Source organism: Convolutriloba macropyga, chromosome 6, assembly GCF_964194025.1.
Source record: "Convolutriloba macropyga chromosome 6, txConMacr16.3, whole genome shotgun sequence".
Classification (NCBI taxonomy): domain Eukaryota; kingdom Metazoa; phylum Xenacoelomorpha; order Acoela; family Convolutidae; genus Convolutriloba; species Convolutriloba macropyga.
In genome coordinates this window covers 23,112,774-23,132,715 of record NC_134473.1, presented here as the reverse complement: position 1 = coordinate 23,132,715, position 19,942 = coordinate 23,112,774, and the positions used below count along the sequence as shown (strand labels likewise).

At 34.4% G+C, this 19,942-nt stretch overlaps 3 protein-coding genes across 4 annotated transcripts in view; all 3 read left to right on the top strand.

Moving 5' to 3' along the window:
• Positions 1-19,942, top strand: part of LOC142341581 (uncharacterized) — a 316,826-nt gene that overhangs the window by 99,206 nt on the left and 197,678 nt on the right. The gene's annotated exons all lie outside the window — the stretch shown is intronic.
• Positions 358-5,165, top strand: LOC142340876 (RNA polymerase II-associated protein 3-like). Its single transcript, XM_075391632.1, has 3 exons — positions 358-591; positions 3,510-3,662; positions 3,800-5,165. The coding sequence occupies exons 1-3, from the start codon at positions 415-417 to the stop codon at positions 5,135-5,137; spliced, it is 1,668 nt and encodes a 555-aa protein (XP_075247747.1). The 5' UTR covers positions 358-414; the 3' UTR covers positions 5,138-5,165.
• LOC142340875 (uncharacterized) lies at positions 9,576-13,772 on the top strand. The gene is made up of 3 exons (XM_075391631.1): positions 9,576-9,814; positions 12,387-12,578; positions 13,171-13,772. Exons 1-3 carry the CDS (start codon positions 9,737-9,739, stop codon positions 13,678-13,680), a joined length of 780 nt encoding a protein of 259 aa, XP_075247746.1. The 5' UTR covers positions 9,576-9,736; the 3' UTR covers positions 13,681-13,772.

The window sequence follows — 19,942 nt, the reverse complement described above, 5'->3', positions numbered from 1 at the left end:
AGGGTGGTTTCGAAATGAATCAGCAATTTTACAATTTTCATCTCTTTGAAGTGTTTGCTTGGAAATAAGGTTTTACAGTGATCCTGAGACCGTGTTGTTGTTTACTTCGATACCGAGGACTAATGCTTTAGTCAGTTCTGGGTTTGTCTGTCAGTATTTGAAAAAATGTGTACATATGCTCTTTGTTGAATGAATGACACTACTCAATTAACGGCTTTGATCTGAAACCTCGTTAGGATGAATTTGTCCATTACGTTGCTTCATCTGCACCTGACTTCAATGTACTCACCACTCTTTCCAATATTCGAACTGAAGGGCTTTTTAATTTGGGATTTCTTCAATATGATGACAACCAAACCTTCGATTTGATAATGGCGTTATGTTTTTTTAGATATTTTGTTTACTTTGGTTGAAATGACTTCATCAACAGATTTTCTGAACATGCAGTTAAATCTGCGCAATAACCAGACGGAACTGGCTGACTTCATGAGTGATCTGCAAACCTGGGAGAAAGATATCAAGCAGAAAGATCAGGCTATACAGTCCATTAGCACACCTGATAAACTTCCCGCTGACCTTAAAGGCGAGAAGGTAAGATGTGTGTTGATACTAACATTAGGCTCATATTACGACGAAAAAGTTGTGAATTTGTTCAAGTTGTTCACTTGTGTCGTGTCCGGGATAACACTAACACGAACAAGGCTCTGACTGAAAATTTCTCAAATCTAATGTAATTTAAGAAAAATGGCTAACCGACTGTTTTTTTTGGATATTAGTCGCGAATGAATGAATATGACTCAGGAATCTGCAATGGTCTCTTTACAATACTCTCGCGGCCTTTGTCATCCGAAGTGATATCAAGAAATAAGAAGTGAGATTATATGTCATTTGCTAAGACGTACTGTGCATTTTCCCGATAGGTCTTATATTTCGCGCCAACGATTTCGAAGGACGAGGGTACCATTGATTCTGAATTCAAAAATAAGTGCGAGAATAAATCGTAATTTCTATGGGAGTTCTGGGTTCTTCATCGACTTTGCTAAAGTTGTTTCTGGATATCTTACGGCACAAATGAAAATACCATTCTAAGGCAGGCACGATAGGTTCTCTTTTTATAGCCTTATACGTTCAATTGGTGCAATACAAATATAAGTTGCCGGAGTCAAAGTTATACTCATGGTATAAATATATTAAAGACTGATTAAAAAGCTTTCGCTGTTTAAAAGAGAATAGAGTCTTCTCAGTCCTTGTTTTGTGGAGAATTCATAGATTTATGTCAGCTGCAATTCCTTTGTCTCGCTAGAGAACGTATTGATGAGCACAAGCTGGAAATAATTGTTCAGTTACAGCTCTATCTCGAAGCTTAAGAAGGCTCACAAAAAGTTTTTCTTCTGATTTCTTGTTTTCCCTTGCTTAGAAATGCTATCATGCGTGGGTTTAAAATCCAGTTTGTGAAATTTTGTCAAGTTAAAATCAAATCTACAATTAGTTTCTTTACTATTACGTTAGAGAGGTACAGTCCAGTTTTTGTGGGCAGCAGTTTGCGATTTTCAATATAGCAGTTATGAATTCAGTTTTTATAAAGATTGAAATTCAGAATGTTTATAATTGTCAATGTCATGGATCTTTTAGTTTGCGATTCTCTCGCTGCTTCAGGATTGCGTTTACTGCAGATCAGCTTGGTGCCTATAGTTTGGCGAAATTCGATGCAGTTAGAAAAAAATTGGCTTTCATCTCGTTGACTGGTTTTTTTTCCGTTCTTTACAGCCCCCTTTGGTTTCAGGCTTTCTTTAGCCCGTAATTATCCCTGAGAAATTTGATGCGTGTATTTTTTCGTAGCTACTACCATTCTCCTGAGATACGGGTGGTAATTTTGTTCTTTGGGGAGTGCATTTCTTTCTTCGAATGAGTAGTTATTTTTTGAAATGTGCTTTGGTGTCTTTAGAAGCGCTTTGTCATTCGAGTCGTGCTTTAGTTGAGTTTCCATTTGATGGTTCATTGTGGACTGGTACCTATTTTGCTTGATTTTATTGTTTATTCGTTCTATAGGAATTTGTGGCTGTTGGTATTTGGAAGTTTTGTATGTTATGACACGCTGGATTGTTTTTGGCTAAGATTTTTATGCTTCAGAAACTAATTAATTGCTCCCGATCAAAGTCTGGAGTAATTATTGGTAATTTTTTATGCAAAAGTTTTGCTTGACCGTTTTGTTCTAGAACATTCGTTTGATTTCACTTCTCGTGACTTTCTCACGCTTGATTTCTTGTTATACTTGACATAAAGTGCTCTTATTCAGAAAGTAAGTCTGTTGCTAAAGCAAAAGCGACTGTATGAAGAGCTATGGTCTCAACATGGGGATAGAGACTTCCACCAACGTGGTTTTCTGTTGAGAATCTACAGCGAGGTGGGACAAAAAAATCATCGATTGTAACATTTTTTCCCTCAATGTCAGAGGTTTCTGTCAAAATGTTAATGTTTTAATGCTATACTTTATAGGTTTGGTAAAGTACAGCGGCTATTTGTACAAGTTCATAGTATTCTGCAGGGTTTGCAGCTTCCCAGTCATATTTTGTAACCTTTCTTGATTAATTGATGCCATATGAACCCACTAATACATACAAAATAGAGGGGAAAATTTTGGGCAATGGATAAAATTTTTGTCCCATCCAGTTCTAGATCTTTAAAATTTGCTTCGCAAAAAGTCTGTTGAGGTTCCTATCCTGGTCCTTCAATACAAGTGTGGACTTATATATGACCATTGTTTCTTTTCAATGTTCAAACTTATTTTTGCAACCTGGTTTAAGTTTTCAATAATAAGAAAATCTTCAGTTCATGACAATTGGATTTTTTCAATAGCTGTTTTTTTTAGGAAAATATAACTTGTTTCTCTTTGCTGATTAAATTGGGAAGGGTGCACCCTGTAAATGTTAGTGGAATATGGCGCAAAAAAGATTTAGTTGATGTTACGTGCATTAATAAACTCCAGAAAAACAAAGTCAAGGTTGATTTTTCAGTATGAATGAGGGTTCCATAGTGGAGGGCTTTTGATGATTGTAGATTTTTACGTAGATTTCACGAAAGTTTTGAGCTGTTGACAAAGAACAACGAGCAAAAGGCACCGCAGGTAAATCTCGCCAAAGGAACTGTCATACGCGGGTTTTTGCAAACAAATAGCTATGGCGTCAGTTAGGCATGCTGATTAGATGGGTTCTCTGCCGTTCCATCGTATTACTACAACCACACAAATTAAAATAAAAAAGTGCTGTTTTAGAATAGTGGTATATGAAGATGGTATATGAAGAGATTTTTGTCAGTTATTGAACAGTAGAAATTTTATTAACTCGGTGAGGAATTTTAATTTTAGTTTTTTCTGTAGTATAGTTTATTCTGTAGTTAATATAGGTATGGGACTAAACAGTTCTTTGCTACTATTATCTCGCAATCTACTTGCAATTTTATTTCTTGCTGAACAGGCTACAACAATGGTGATGAGTTTTTATGAATTTCAGGCTACCAATAGCAGTCAGGGAAGCGTACCGCCGGTCAGACACATTGCCACAAAAGGAACGAATTCAAAATCGAAGACAAATGAGAATTCAGACACTGCAACATGCGAAAGGGATTTAAGGAAGGATTCTGAAAAGAAAGCAGAGAAAATTAAAGTTAGTGTTGTTTGTAACTAAAACATGGGGCTCTATTTGCTGTTGCCTCAATTTTCGAAATATTGATTTTTGTTACGTATAATTTCCTGATGGACAATTCTGCCTATTTCAAATGATTTTGACTCTAATGTTTTCAGTCGTATGACTACAGAGCGTGGGACAAGTTTGACGTGGATGAGGCATGTGAACAAATAGAGAGTGCTCGCACAAAAAGCGACAAAAGAAATCAGGAGGAAGACAATGAAGATGAAGAGGCTAAAGTGTCGGCTCTTTTGAAACAGAGGGAGAAACAGAAAGCCAGTTTCTATAAAGAACAAGGAAACAAATGTTTGAAAAACGGCAAGATCAACGATGCTATCATTTACTACACAAAAGGCATAGAAGCTGACCCAACAAACGCACTTCTTTATTCCAACCGAGCAATGGCAAATTTGAAGCTAGAAAAATACGATCTGGTGGTTGAAGATTGTTCAGAATCGATTAAATTAGACGAAAGTTATTTCAAATCATACTTGCGAAGAGCATCGGCTTATTCAAATTTAGAACAAGTTGAGCTTTCTGAAGCTGACTTGAAGACTGTTTTGAAACTACAACCTGATAATAAAGAAGCGTTGAACGAATTGAACAAATTGAAACTCGTCAAAGAGAACAGAAGTGGAATTGCCAATACGAATAATATAGTCTTACCTGTTAAAAAACCAATTAGTAAGAGATCAAAAGTACCTCTGAGAAGAATCCAAGTTGAAGAGGTAAAAAGTGGTGTAAGTTTGAGCTCAAATTTGTCATCGCAAGCTGGCTTTATTAGATCGAAAGACACCAGTCAACCATCAAGTAAAATTCAGATTATTGAGGACACATCTGAAGGTACGACAATAAAAGCTAAGGATGCTCAACCGGTCAGAGAACTTGAGAGTCGAGATTCTGACGCCATCGTTAATGGACATGTTGAATCAAACGAAGCCGCTGTTACTGAATGCCCAGAAAAGTTCCCAGAAAATGAAATCAACTTTTCTCACAGATTACAAACGTCAAATAGTAGCTGTGAGGAGCCACAAAAATCAATTGAAGCAACAAATTATTCTCCATCTTATAAACTGCCAAGTAAACCATCGACCTCCATGCAATTCATAGCTGATTGGAGGAATATTCACAAGCGTCCAGAGCTGGTGTACGCATACGTGAAACAAATCGAACCTCAATCTTTATCCACTTTGATTCCCCATTCAGCTTTCGATTCAGCCATGCTGTCTGTTTTTCTGCAAGTATTCAAGAACCATTTCTTGACCGAGAAAGATGAAGACTTATTTGGCTACATGTCTGCGCTGTGTAGAATCAAAAGGTTCTCAACTTTGACAATGTTTCTGAGTAAAAGTGAGAAACAAATTCTATCAGAACTGTTTGAATTCGTTCAGTCTTTGGGAACTGTGCCTTCACATGAGTTAAATAGTGTTAAAAAGATGTACTCTATGATGTAGATAATTGAATTTACTTTTTACCAAAATACTTTCTTCTGCAGTATCTGCTTAGCATCTAAAGTCGTCGGGAATATTTTAGCGTCAATATTATTATTGTCATTTCAAAAACTAATCGTCAAAAATCTCATTCTTTCAATAATTACCAGTCGTACCAAAAATCTCGTTCTTTCAATAATTACCAGTTCAATTGAACCTATCATTGGCGTCTCAGCAGATCTAGGTTAATAAAAAAATGTTTCGAACAAGATTTTTCACCAAGTTCCAATTGTTCCAAGTTACTCTATTTAGGAACTAAGCGGAAATGTTTTGAAGTCATTGCATAACCCGGTTGTCAGGAAAATTAGTGCAATTATTCCTATGAAAATTAAGCGTAAAAAAGTAAAAAAAAAATGCATTATTATCCGTTTGGTAACATTATAAGCAAATTTGATTACCGTGCATGTCCTAATTTCAAAAATTGGCTGTATCATTACTTTTTAAACGCCTTTTGTGCTTAATTGTATATGTAATTGTATGAAATGCAACCAGTATGCTAGGGCATGTGTAAGTAGGGGGTGCCAATGGACGGGAGGGGAGGAGGGCAGTGACAGAAAAATCCTGTAGTCTCTTATCAGAAATCTGCCAGAACATTGGTAAAACCTTGATCAGACCATGCAAACTCTGGGTGGACTCCTGATCAGACTTTCTAGACCATAGGTAGTGGTGCCCGACTCTGTGAAGATTTCTCGGTTTATCTCTCCTTCGTGCGCAACATAAGTCGGTCGGATCAGACCTGGATTTGATTTCCGGATCAGACCTGGATTTGAATCCAATTTGCGTTTGCCGTTTTTTTAAAAATAAAATTTAAAATTTAGTTTCAAGACAGATGCTCAATCTTTGTCTGCCGGCACATCATCTGAGTTCAACTTAGGTCTGATCAGAGGTCACTTCAGTCTGGCACATCCATTTGGGTGGCAAAAGACTTGTATGAAAAAGATTTAATTCTAGTGAACTATGTAAACTTCTATTTTCAAATAGTGTGAAAACTTTTCTTACTTTTGTACAAATTTTTACACAACGAAGGAACAAGAACCACATTGCAAATTATAAACCTTTCATTTTTTTCTTTTTACCCTTATCCCCTCCCAGTCCATTATAACCAGCATTTTGTAACCTACAAATTTTTAGTTTTTGTGCCTTAGAGATCCCGCAGTTTAGTCGATATAAATTGCCGGTATCGGTAGATGATTGAACGGATTTTTGTTTCCGGTTGTTCAGAAACTTAGTGTCATAAAACTATTCCTATGAAAGTTTGGAGCAGAAATAGTAAAAACACGCAATTGTATTCCATTCTGCTTAGATTATCGGCAAAGATTATCTAGCGCATATATCTCAATTTCAAAACCTCGCTGCATCATTAAAATGTAAATGGCGTTTGTCTTATGTAATTGTATGGAATGCAAACATTTTTTATAAAATATATAGATGGGGCTGCAAATGGGAGAAAATGGAGGAAAACAGAAAAAATATCTATTCATTAACCGATTATTTACTTAACTTGAGCAATTTGTTAAATGAGTAGCTTTTGCCCTCAGTAAAAGCCGAAGAGAGGATTTTAACCAAGCAGATTTTAGAATGCACAAGTGTTATTGCGAGAGAAACATGTTCGGTCGTGATATATTTTTTTGATTGTGATAGATTCATATTGACTCCCACAGGCCGCTAAGGCATCGTTGTGGCCTCTTGAGCATTGTCAAATATTATTCAGATAATTTTCACATTTGCTACTAATATTCCGAACACCACTTCTAATGGCAAATAGGAACACTTCAGAAAAGAAATAATTTTTTGTACTTTTCCTATTGTGCCCTCCGCTTAGTGGGTGCGTATTTTTTGCACGCCAGAGACGCAGGTGCCGTTTTTCTACATAATGATTTAATATGTAATGGCACGTAATCTGCGGGTGGATAACGTACTGGGGAGCGCACAAACAGAACGATTCAATTTTTTAACTGTGTCTATCAGTTGCCGCTTTTATATATAATGCAAGTCTCAAACTTTGTCTTAAAATAATAACTCAAGATAAAATGGACAAAAAAGTTTAAAAAAGTTTCGAGAAATTTTCAATCCTGAAGATTCATTGCAGCAATTATATAAGAAGAAGCCACTTTGTTGTCTGATGAAAACAGTTTTATGAATGTCACCTGTATACTCATCGGTAAACAATTTTGAAACGTGTAAGTGGAAAAAACTGTCTTTAATTTTTCTCAAAATGAAGTTGTCTTTTAAAACAGTTACAATGTCTTCAAAACGGAAAGTGCTCGGTTGTGAAACTCAACGACTAACAAAAACTTCAAACACAGAGTATGTTTTTCATTAAGAAATCTTCTTTTAGACATTGCGCAGAATTGAGTGAAAGTCTTTTCCAATGCAGTATCTGCCGAGCAATTTTTTTCCATTCTTTCATCAGTCATGGTCTCTGCTTAAGTTGATCTCTAGATTTCTGGCTTTTTTAAGTGTTTGAGTTTGACTCCGAACAAGCTTTCAGACCTAACGTAGTACACGGATCCAATTATGCTTTCTCTGGCTGAGTTGCTGATCAGACTTTCCAGATCATAGGTAATGGTGTCAGACTCTGTGAAAATTTTTGGGTTTATCTCTCCTCAATTCTAGTTTTGGTTTCAAACGGCAACTTGGGTTACGTGCATTTAATCCAAATTGCTTGTGCTGTTTTGTTAGAACTAAAATGTAGTCTCAAGACTGATGCTCAATTTCAGTCTGCCGGCACACTGTGTGAATTCGACTTGGTTCTGATCAGAGTTCACGGCCGTCTGGAACATGTAATTGGGTGGCAAAAAATTGTTGCAAAAAGATTTAATTCTAGTGAACTATGTAAATTTCTATTTCTTATTTTCGTGAAATTTTTTCTTACTATGTTATAAATTTTTACTCAGCGAAGGAAGAAGAACCACATTGCCAATTATCAAACTTTATTCTTTTTTGTTTTCCCATCATCCCCTCCCAATCCTTTATAACCAGCATTTATGCACCTCCAAGTATTTACTTTTTGTTCCTTAGAGATCCCTCATTTTATTCAATATGAATGGCCAGTATCGGTAGATGGTTGAACAGATTTTTGTTTCCAGTAGTTTGAAAACTTAGTGTTATAATGCTGTTCCTATGAATGTTTAAAGCACAAATAGCAAAAACACGCATTTGTCCTGCATTGAGCTTAGATTATAAGCAAAGATTAATGAGCGAACATATTCCAATTTCAACACCTCGCTGCATCATTTAAATGTAAATGCCGCTTGTTCATAATTGCCTATGTAATTGTATGAAAAGCAAACAATTATATAAAATATTTAAATGAGACTGCAAATGGGCAAAAAAAGGTCGAAAACAGAAAAAAAACCTATTAATTAACCGAATAATCGTTTAACTTGAACAGCTTGTTAAATAATTAACTTGCGCCTTGAGTACTAGCCGAAAAGAAGACATTAGCCAAGCAGATTTTAGAACGCACAATTGTTTTTGCGAGAATAACATGTTTTGTCGTGATATTTTTTTCGATTGTGATATTGTGATAGATTCATATCAATTCTCACAGGCCGCTAAGGCATTGTTGTGGACCATTAAGCATTGCCAAATGTGTTTTTTTTTCATGTTGAACAAGTTAGATAATTGGTAGTCTCAATTATTTTTGCTTACAACAATTATCTTAGCATCTAATTTTCCTAATTTTCCGAGTTAAGACTTTTTTTGATAAATTTCACGTCTGTTACATACTATTTGCACGCACCAGACGCACATGCCATGTTTTTACATAATGATTTAACATGTAAAGGTACGTGGTCTGTAACTGGGGGTGCATAACGTACTGAGGGGGCACAAACGGAAAGGATTCAATTTTTTAAAGGTGTCTATCAGTAAAATTGACAAAAAATTCAATATTAATTTCGAGAACCCATTTAATGCTGAGGATTCACTGCTGCAAATACATAAGAAAACACTCTGTTGTCTGATCATAGCAATTTTATGTATATCACGTGTATACTCATCGGTAAATTTACTTAAAACATATAAATGGAAAAAGTCTGTAACAAAAACAGTTACAATGGCTTCAAAGTGGAAATATATTCAGATGTGAAACTCAACGATTAACAAAAACTTCAAACACAAAGTGATTTTTTATCAAGAAATCTTCTTTTAGACATCACACAAAATTGAGTTAAGTTCTTTTCCAATGCAATACCTGTCGAGCAAAGTCTTTTCATACTTTCATCAGTGGATGAAGGTCTTTGCTTAAGTTGAGCTGCAGACCCTGGGCTATTTTAAGAGTACTTGAGCTAGTTCTCTGGAAGATGACCTTTCATGGTTGTTTCTGTGAAGGCGTGTCCAGAGTAGGGCGTTTTATCCTCGTGTTATCTTATATTGAGATATATTTGTCTGAGATCTATTAAGAAGATAACTCGTGAAAATGCTGCGAACTGAGCATTGAACGCATTAAACTTGTTTGAACTTGTCGCGTTGACTTTGTAGGCTACTTACTGGTCTAAGTTGCGCAGCTTTCAGTCAATTGAGTCAGAGAAGAGCAAAGAAGCAAAGAAATCAGACGCGATGCCAAACCAGGTAAAAGGGAAGCATGACTTTGAAGACATCTATACGAGTGACACATGTGTCAAATATTATCATGTGGTAAGTCTATTGGATTTTTTTATGTGAAGCCATTCGAATAGTCCGTAAAATAATGGATGATAAATTGCATGAAATTGGGGTTAACTAAATCACGGCTATCATCATTTTTTTTCTGTTTAAATCAAACACTATCATTCGTCAGCTGCAAATAGAAACCTTCCAGGTATCAATCCGTTTCTCTGGCTTCAATAATGCGTCTTCCTTCAAGGTGACCTGTGACTTTAAAGATATAGTGGACTATGGCGGGTTGTCCTACGCCCTTTCTAACACCGAAAAAGCACCGACTGAAAGTAATTAAATTTTTCTCATAAGTATCATTTTTTTGCGTTCTAGCAACGTCTTCAAATTCGATTTGCTGTTCAAGCTGCTAAAGAAAACATATTGTGATCAAATTTTAGACGAAAAAATAAGAATTGCCTAATTTTACTCCAACAAAATGTTTCGCATGTGCACTTTGCCATTTTCTGCGCAAAATAAATAGCCATTAGCTGGTTGATCCTAACACCCCCTCCCCCCCCCCCCAACCGCTATCACAATGACTATAAAAACATGAAAAATATAAATTTATTACCTTAAAAACGCATCTCTGTATCAGTCAATAAAGACATTGTCGGAAGTTTCGCGCTGAAAATCGGGATGAACCAAACTGCTGTTTTCTACAGTCTCTAAATAAACACTTATCTGTAGGCAGTTTTTACCACTGACACGTCCACCCGGTTTCAGCTCATCTCCTCATTCGTAATTGTTACAACATTTTCAAAGAAAATAGAAAAACTTATATAGCGAGCTGTCTTTTTTCCTTGTGTCTAAAGAGATACAAAATGTATCATAAGAAAAGTGTTCAAACGTAGATATTTGTTTCCGAAAAGAAAAAAAATAACGTTGCCCGCTGAACATTTTCAAATTCCTGCATAAAATTTTAACTTATATAGTACTGGTCCTTCTTTGGTTGCACAGCCCGTTTTTAATGGCTTCTTTCTGACAAAAATCTAGCGCATAAAACTAGAGCTATCGATATAAAAAGATGTCGACATGAAAAGTTTCAGAGAAAAAGGCTCCACATTTTTTGCCATGTTCGCATCAAATTGTATTCCGCTTCCGTATGTTTTAAACCAATTTCAAACCATAGTTGCTTCAGGTCATTTTACTGATCAACCGCATTTTTGTAACAATTGCTATAAATGTCAAACGCTGATACCAGTTTTGAAAACTTCGAAATCCATTTTTATGTTTTGTCGGTAAAATTTGATAACAATTAATTGAATTTCCTCAAGAAATCAAAACTAGAATAATTTTTTGAGCTGCTAAATTTTCAGTCAGAGACGATCAACCCAAAGACATCTGAACAGCTAAAAAATGTTTTGCCAACAAAATTGCTCAAAAACGGCGAAAACAATTTTTCTTTTGAGCAAAAATTTTGCTTTTTTTAAAGCTGTTAACCTATGACCTCCGGATATGAAAACTGAAAAAACTTTCCTACTTCAAAAGTTTTCCTAAAAAGGTCAAAATTACATTTAGATGGATCGTTTTTACTGTAATTTCAAGCAAGAAATACTGATACCACAAGCACTTCTGTTTCTGAAACTTTTTTCCACGGTTGGCCTTCTCGTTTCTCATATAGCAAATTATTTTGTACTAATTTTGACCAGCAGAGTTATAATAAAAACGGTTCACAGAATTTAATTGGTTTAGTTCGGGGGCTTTTTGGTGTAATTCTAATTATATAATAATAAATTAGTTCTCGAGTTTATTCCATTGCTTGCATTTTTAAATTTACAAACAAAACAAAACTCGAAAGGATATCAAAAGGCCACTAGACCTGTCAATTGATGCCTTTTTTAAAATCTTTGTTTGGTGTTTTTGGTCTTATTTATCTTTGTTTTCTAAAAATTGATCTGAAGTTATCGTAATTATTGGCGTGAGATGAATTAAAAAGTTGTTTCTAATTTCGTTTTTGTGTAATGTTTTTAGATTGAGAAGTCCTTCTATTCAAATGAAATTTGTTGTTGTTCTTCAAAAGTTACAAAATATTAAAAATATATCGAAAAAGGGTTAATTTCGAGCGTACGAAAGCATATGAAAATTCACAATATTTTTCATTACTTTAACTTTTGAGTGCAAAAGTTCTTAACAGAACTGTGAAATATTTGGGTGATTTCAAACGAATTTCCATTAGTTATCTACCAATGTTTGGAAAAAGAATTAAGCTGAGGAGCCAAGCCCCGTGTCAGTGTGTTTTTGTAACAATTGCTGACGGTCATTGGCCTTTTCAGTTCAACCTTTTGCGTGACTGATTTTGCTGGAACTTCATTAACAGCAATGAGTTTTTTAAACTCAAATTTGATGTTTATCGATAATTGCCGATTACTAACTGGATCAAGGTATGCGTCTGATCTCGTTTATGACGCAGAACGTTTTTGAGTAAACACCTGGGGTATCGTGCGCTTTGAAACAAAACCAGGAGGTGCAGAAGAAAATAGGGCGCAGTATGTAAATTCATCAAAGTTTATGAGCTATTCACATGAACAACTATTTTCTACTTCTTAATGTACCTACAAATGATTATTTTCAGGCGATGAAGGAAATGTGCGTTATTGAGAGATGTGAGGTAGCTGCCAAATACTCGGAGAAATTTCTCCTGCCTCTTTTCAGAAAATGGGCGAAAGATCCCTCATCTGGCGAAGAAAAAGCTCTGCAGTTTATGGACCTTCTCAGTTGCTATGGCAACGATACCCTCATTTACACCAACTCCTACTATCAAGCGGCTAGTTTGACATATTTGCATATTATCAGCAGCTTATGCATCATCTGAAGTCTAAGCGCAGCCGTATCTTCTTTAAAAAATTTTGTTTAGTGTTTGAATAGCACATATTCAAAACATATTCAGAGCGAAATTAAGTTTTAAATGCCGTGAAACGAAACTGAAAGGGCTGAATGCTTCTGAAAAAAAATCTTGGATTAGGCTTCCAGTTGTTCAGATCAGTTGGAATTTTTTGTATACTTATTACTGAAAAGCTGCCGTTTATATTATACATTTCAATTTTGATTGTGAACTTGGATGAGAAATGACGGGAAAGACACGTTTTTGGTCACACATTAGCGAGATATATAATTATTTTGCTTATGATAGCAAATATTAAATATTTGCCATCATAAGCAACGAAATTACATCAGAAAAGTTAGAATAGTAAGAGCAATGTAGTATGATTGCCTTCAGAGGGAAAATCTGATCAGCTGAAGAAGATAACGGTCTTTTAAAGCTGATCAGTCTTATGTAAGATTCAAAATCAGCCCTCGGGCTCTTGATAACCGGTTCTTGATGAAAATTTTAATAACGTCTCATGCCAAATTTTCAGGATTTTGATAAAACCTGGAGTTCAGAGTCAACGTGTGAAACTCTAGTGAAGCCCCGGCAGTTTCCAGTCAAAACTCTTGGCGTAGATAGAAGTGAGAACGCTTTGAAATTCGGAAAGAAAGTTGGCGTCTTTGATGACATAGCTGTGATTGACTTCAACAATCTCACCTGCTCAAACGAGCAATTCTTGGAGGAAAGATGCAAAAATGCTAACATTTTGATCATGAACAGTTTTGTATACATTGATGACGGAATCGTTGAACAAATTATCAACTGGTTTGCCTTGGGAACGGAACCGGGAATGATTATTTTTGGGTTCATTTATCCCTATGATGGGGTTGAGCGAATGAATCAATGGAAAAAGATGCTATTGGAAAAGTTCGACTTTTTCAGCTCAGTTCCAGCGGTGAATAGGGTGCTCGACGAAGAGGAGCGGAGTAAACATGGAAAGGAGTATGGTGTCTGGGAGAAATCTTTCTACGAGTTCTGGCATTTGACTAGAAAAGTTTAGACTGAAATTGTCTATAACCAACTAATCTTGTTAAATTTAACAAAAGCACAATATTTCAAAATTTTCATTTCATTATATGCAAACAAACAGCACTGTCGTATTATGAAATTAAGTAAATTGAGACATTGAGCTGAAAATTGTTGTGTGTAGAACCATTGAATGAACGCATCCAGTCTTGAGCGCATGGGAAAAAAAATAAAGCCATTATTTTGTTGACTTTTTGAAGGAGAGATTAAACAAGGAGGTTCGCTATTGTATTTTGACGTAATGTTTCGACTCTGCACAAATGCTTTTATGTCTTAAATGTCTACCAATCGAAGCAGAGATAGACTGACTACGTTCAATATTTAAAAAGTAGTTAAAATTTTGCTAATTAAATTCTGATATTCTTAAAAGAAAAGACACGTATACAAAAAAGGGTACGATAAAACTTATATACTTCAACTAGAACAAACACTAAACAAACAAAACAAGAATTAAAATCAATTTACCGAAATTTTGATAAGTAGATAAAGAACAATTTTATCAAGCAAGAAATTAATTGTACCAAACAAAAAAATTGAGATGCAGAAATCGAACTCTATCTTGTTTTCAAGCTAAATGATAACGTTCAAGCTAAACTATGTCTTCTATATAGCAACTTCCTTGTTACCAAACCTGTGTGTCCTTTATCTTTTGTGATTTGGTTTAAACTTCTCAATTGCGATTTAACAGAATGCACAAATCAGTAAACAGATTCCTGCTCTCAGCTCCTATAAATGCTCGATAAAATCCAGGTATGTGATGAGTGAGGTACGCGATGCTTGCCTATGGAACCTATCAAGAGGTATAAAAAGACCTATCAAAGTTATCAGATCATATAAACCCAAAGATGCAAAAGAACACAAAGCCGAAAAGAGAACCCCAACATCTGCGAAAACTTTCAATTGAAGAGTCTGGAAATTAAATTACAACCATGTATGAAAAATATTAGCAGGCTTTTTATGGAAAAGAGCACAAGTAGAAAATGCTCACTATTAACTGTAGCTTTGAGGCGAGATTCAGAAAAGTTAGCAAAACTGTTCAATATTGGATATAGTTGATCAGGTGTTTGCTATTGAGACTAAGAGACAGGTCAACATAAAACAACAGTTAATTACGGAAAAAAACACCATTCATTCAAACATAAATCAAACTGAACAAACCAAAAAACGACATTTCATGCACATGTTTTTTAGTAGGAAGTTACGAAGCAAAACCAGGGTGTTTTGTTAAAGATGTTAGATCGAACTCTACAAAAAGAGCACTGGGGCAATATTTTTAAAAAATCAAAAATCCGTGAACAAAGTTTGAAGTTCATTAGCTATTAAATAGTTTATAGTAAATAGTTTTACTTATGCCACCCCAAAAGAGTCAGACTATTCAACACTTGAGTAATAAAGGATTGCTTTTCTTAAATCAGTTAAAAAAAACAAAAATTGTCCCAAAAAGATTTAAATATTTTTCAGTTTTTGCGAAATCAATAGCGTCAATTACTTGTCAGCATAGCATTATGCCAATGGCCTCAATTAGGTATCGGTTTGAAGCAAAGCATACTTCCAGATCAGTGCCACTACAACACCCAGTCGCAGTTTTAATTCATGATTCGTTACAGCTACGATCAATAATTTAGTCAATAAAATTTTTTCGAAGAAATATATACCAGAAACTGTTAAATGAAAAATGAAAACTTTGTATAGTCTGATTTAGACTTTTTTGGAATTTGAAAGAGACTCTGTCAAGCATAAGACTCAGTAGCAGTACAACTCAAATAAAATTAACGTCAAAGTTTACAGAAAATAAAACTTTTAATGAAAACACACCGGATCAAAGTCACAACAGATCTATAATAGCCCATAGACCAACTCGGACAACAAAACATTATGAGTTGTATAAATTACAAGTGCAAATTATTTGCTTTAACGAACCAGATAACAAAAAGAAGAAAGCGACTCAATTTTGAAAGAAATGGGTAAAAGAAGCTCAAAAATCAAAAAATCCAACTTTTGTTATGTTCTATAACCGTACGATGAGAGCATTAAATGGTTGGCTATCATTTCACGGCTAATAAAATAGTGAAATATTAACAATTTTTAAAAATTTAGTCATTTTAAAAAAAATTGACCTATATCAAATGTTCACAAAAAATTAAAACCTGGGTAACTCGAAAAGTACGGAACTCTTGAAAAACATTTTAAATTCTATACTCTATACTCTCCACGATTTTTGAACAATAACATGCACGAATCTCCACCATAAAAATATCGATCGGCCAACATTGGCTGAACAAAAAACTCAGTTGAGCATTTAGCTCCCCCCTGCAAGGATTGGGTCGGGACAAGGAAAAATTGTGAAATTTTCAGTATTGGAAAAACAAAATTTGAGTGGCAATTGGTTTTCTTTTGCATTCATTATCTATTTGGCAAACACTTGCAAAACATTGCAAGCTTTACGGCATAAAAATTTCATTCAGGTCTTTCGATCGCTTGTTCATCCTATGACAAGGAGTTAGTTGGCATTGACTTTTGCAAGCCTCTGTGAGCTACAATATTCACCAAAGAAGTTAGCAAATTTTTTGGTCCGAACTGGAAGTTTCTTTCGGAAATTTTACAGATTAAACATGCCAATTCCGTTCCACTGAAAGACAGGATTTATGAAACTGTTTGTGTATTTTTGTATAACGGAGAGAAAACTTTATATAGTCATATAAATTTATAACAAAAAGTTCAACGTGAGTATTTTTGTTCTTCTGTGGATCGTGTTTCAAATTAGGTGGAATATTCGGAAGGGAAGAAATTTTGAGAATGTCTTGCCAAAATATTTTTTTTGAACATAGCATGCTTTTTAGAACTGAAAAGCTCAGCAGACTCTGATTTGCCAAAATAATTGAAATAAACATATTTTTTTTTAAAATAGCATGCTTTTTAGAATTAAGAAGCTCACCAGACTTTGATTTGCCAAAATACTTGAACTAAACTTTTTTTGAATATAGCATGCTTTTTTGAATTGAGAAGCTCACCAGACTCTGATTTGCCAAAACACATTAACTAAACATTTTGAATATAGAATACTTTTTAGAATTGAGAAGCTCACCAGACTATGGTTTGCCAAAACACATTAACTAAAATTTTTTTGAATATAGCATGCTTTTTAGAATTGAGAAGCTCACCAGTTTCTGATTTTCCAAAATGATTGAATTAAACTTTTTTTAACACGGCATGCTTTTTAGAGTTGAGAAGCTCACCAGTCTCTGATTTACAAAAGTACTTGAACTAAACAATTTTTAAATATAAATATAGCATGCTTTTTAGAACTGAGAAACTCAACGGTCTCTGATTTGCCAAAACACTTCAAGTAAACATTTTTTTAACATAGCACCTTGCGAAATACTTGAACTAAACATTTTTTTTAATCTAGCATGTTTTTTAGAATTGAAAAGCTCACAAGCTTCTGATCAGATTCTGATTTGCCAAAATACTTGAACTAAACGTTTTTTTAATAAAGCATGCTTTTTAGAATTCCGAAGCTCACCAGACTCTCCAGACTCTGATTTGCCAAGATACTTGAACTAAACATTTCTTGATTATAGCATGCTTTTTAGAATTGAGAAGGTCACCAGACTCTGATTTGCCAAGATACTTGAACTAAACATTTCTTGATTATAGCATGCTTTTTAGAATTGAGAAGCTCACCGGACTCTGATCTGCCAAAATACTTGAACTAAACCTTTTTAAAATAAAGCATGCTTTTTAGAATTCCGAAGCTCACCAGACTCTCCAGACTCTGATTTGCCAAGATACTTGAACTAAACATTTCTTGATTATAGCATGCTTTTTAGAATTGAGAAGGTCACCAGACTCTGATTTGCCAAGATACTTGAACTAAACATTTCTTGATTATAGCATGCTTTTTAGAATTGAGAAGGTCACCAGACTCTGATTTGCCAAAATATTTGAACTAAACATTTTTTTAATCTAGCATGCTGTTTAGAATTGAGAAGCTCACAAGATTCTCCAGATTCTGATTTGCCAAAATACTTGAACTAATTATTTTTTGATTATAGCATGCTTTTTAGAATTGTGAAGCTTGTCAGACTCCGATTTCAAAATACTTGAACTAAACATTTTTTAATCTAGCGTGCTTTTTAGAATTGCGAAGCTCACCAGACTCTCCAAACTCTGATTTGTCAACATACTTGAACTAACTAATTTTTTGTTATAGCATGCTTTTTAGAATTGTGAAGTTTGTCAGACTCCGATTTGCAAAATACTTGAACTAAACATTTTTAAATCTAGTATGATTTTTAGAATTGAGAAGCTAAACAGACTCTCAAGACTCTGATTTGCCAAAATAATTGAACTAAACATTTTTTTAATCTAGAATGCCTTTTAGAATTAAGAAGCTCACCAGACTTTGATTTGCCAAAATACTTGAACTAAACTTTTTTTGAATATAGCATGCTTTTTTGAATTGAGAAGCTCACCAGACTCTGATTTGCCAAAACACATTAACTAAACATTTTGAATATAGAATACTTTTTAGAATTGAGAAGCTCACCAGACTATGGTTTGCCAAAACACATTAACTAAAATTTTTTTGAATATAGCATGCTTTTTAGAATTGAGAAGCTCACCAGTTTCTGATTTTCCAAAATGATTGAATTAAACTTTTTTTAACACGGCATGCTTTTTAGAGTTGAGAAGCTCACCAGTCTCTGATTTACAAAAGTACTTGAACTAAACAATTTTTAAATATAAATATAGCATGCTTTTTAGAACTGAGAAACTCAACGGTCTCTGACTTGCCAAAACACTTCAAGTAAACATTTTTTTAACATAGCACCTTGCGAAATACTTGAACTAAACATTTTTTTTAATCTAGCATGTTTTTTAGAATTGAAAAGCTCACAAGCTTCTGATCAGATTCTGATTTGCCAAAATACTTGAACTAAAGGTTTTTTTAATAAAGCATGCTTTTTAGAATTCCGAAGCTCACCAGACTCTCCAGACTCTGATTTGCCAAGATACTTGAACTAAACATTTCTTGATTATAGCATGCTTTTTAGAATTGAGAAGGTCACCAGACTCTGATTTGCCAAGATACTTGAACTAAACATTTCTTGATTATAGCATGCTTTTTAGAATTGAGAAGCTCACCGGACTCTGATCTGCCAAAATACTTGAACTAAACATTTTTAAAATAAAGCATGCTTTTTAGAATTCCGAAGCTCACCAGACTCTCCAGACTCTGATTTGCCAAGATACTTGAACTAAACATTTCTTGATTATAGCATGCTTTTTAGAATTGAGAAGGTCACCAGACTCTGATTTGCCAAGATACTTGAACTAAACATTTCTTGATTATAGCATGCTTTTTAGAATTGAGAAGGTCACCAGACTCTGATTTGCCAAAATATTTGAACTAAACATTTTTTTAATCTAGCATGCTGTTTAGAATTGAGAAGCTCACAAGATTCTCCAGATTCTGATTTGCCAAAATACTTGAACTAATTATTTTTTGATTATAGCATGCTTTTTAGAATTGTGAAGCTTGTCAGACTCCGATTTCAAAATACTTGAACTAAACATTTTTTAATCTAGCGTGCTTTTTAGAATTGCGAAGCTCACCAGACTCTCCAAACTCTGATTTGTCAACATACTTGAACTAACTATTTTTTTGTTATAGCATGCTTTTTAGAATTGTGAAGTTTGTCAGACTCCGATTTGCAAAATACTTGAACTAAACATTTTTAAATCTAGTATGATTTTTAGAATTGAGAAGCTAAACAGACTCTCCAGACTCTGATTTGCCAAAATAATTGAACTAAACATTTTTTTAATCTAGAATGCCTTTTAGAATTGAGAAGCTCACCAGACTCTCCAGACTTCGATTTGCCAACACTTGAACTAATTATTTTTTGGTTATAGCGTGCTTTTTAGAATTGTGAAGCTTGTCAGACTCTGATTTGCAGAATACTTGAACTAAACATTTTTTAATCTAGTATGCTTTTTAGAATTGAGAGGCTAAACAGACTCTCCAGACTCTGACTTGCCAAAATGTTTGAACTAAACTTTTTTTAATCTAGCATGCTTTTTAGAATTGAGAAGATCACCAGACTCTGATTTTCCAAAATACTTGAACTAAACATTTTTTGAATATAGCTTGCCTTTAAGAATTGAAAAGCTCACAAGACTCTCCAAACAACATACTTGAACTAATTATTTTTTGATTATAGCATGCTTTT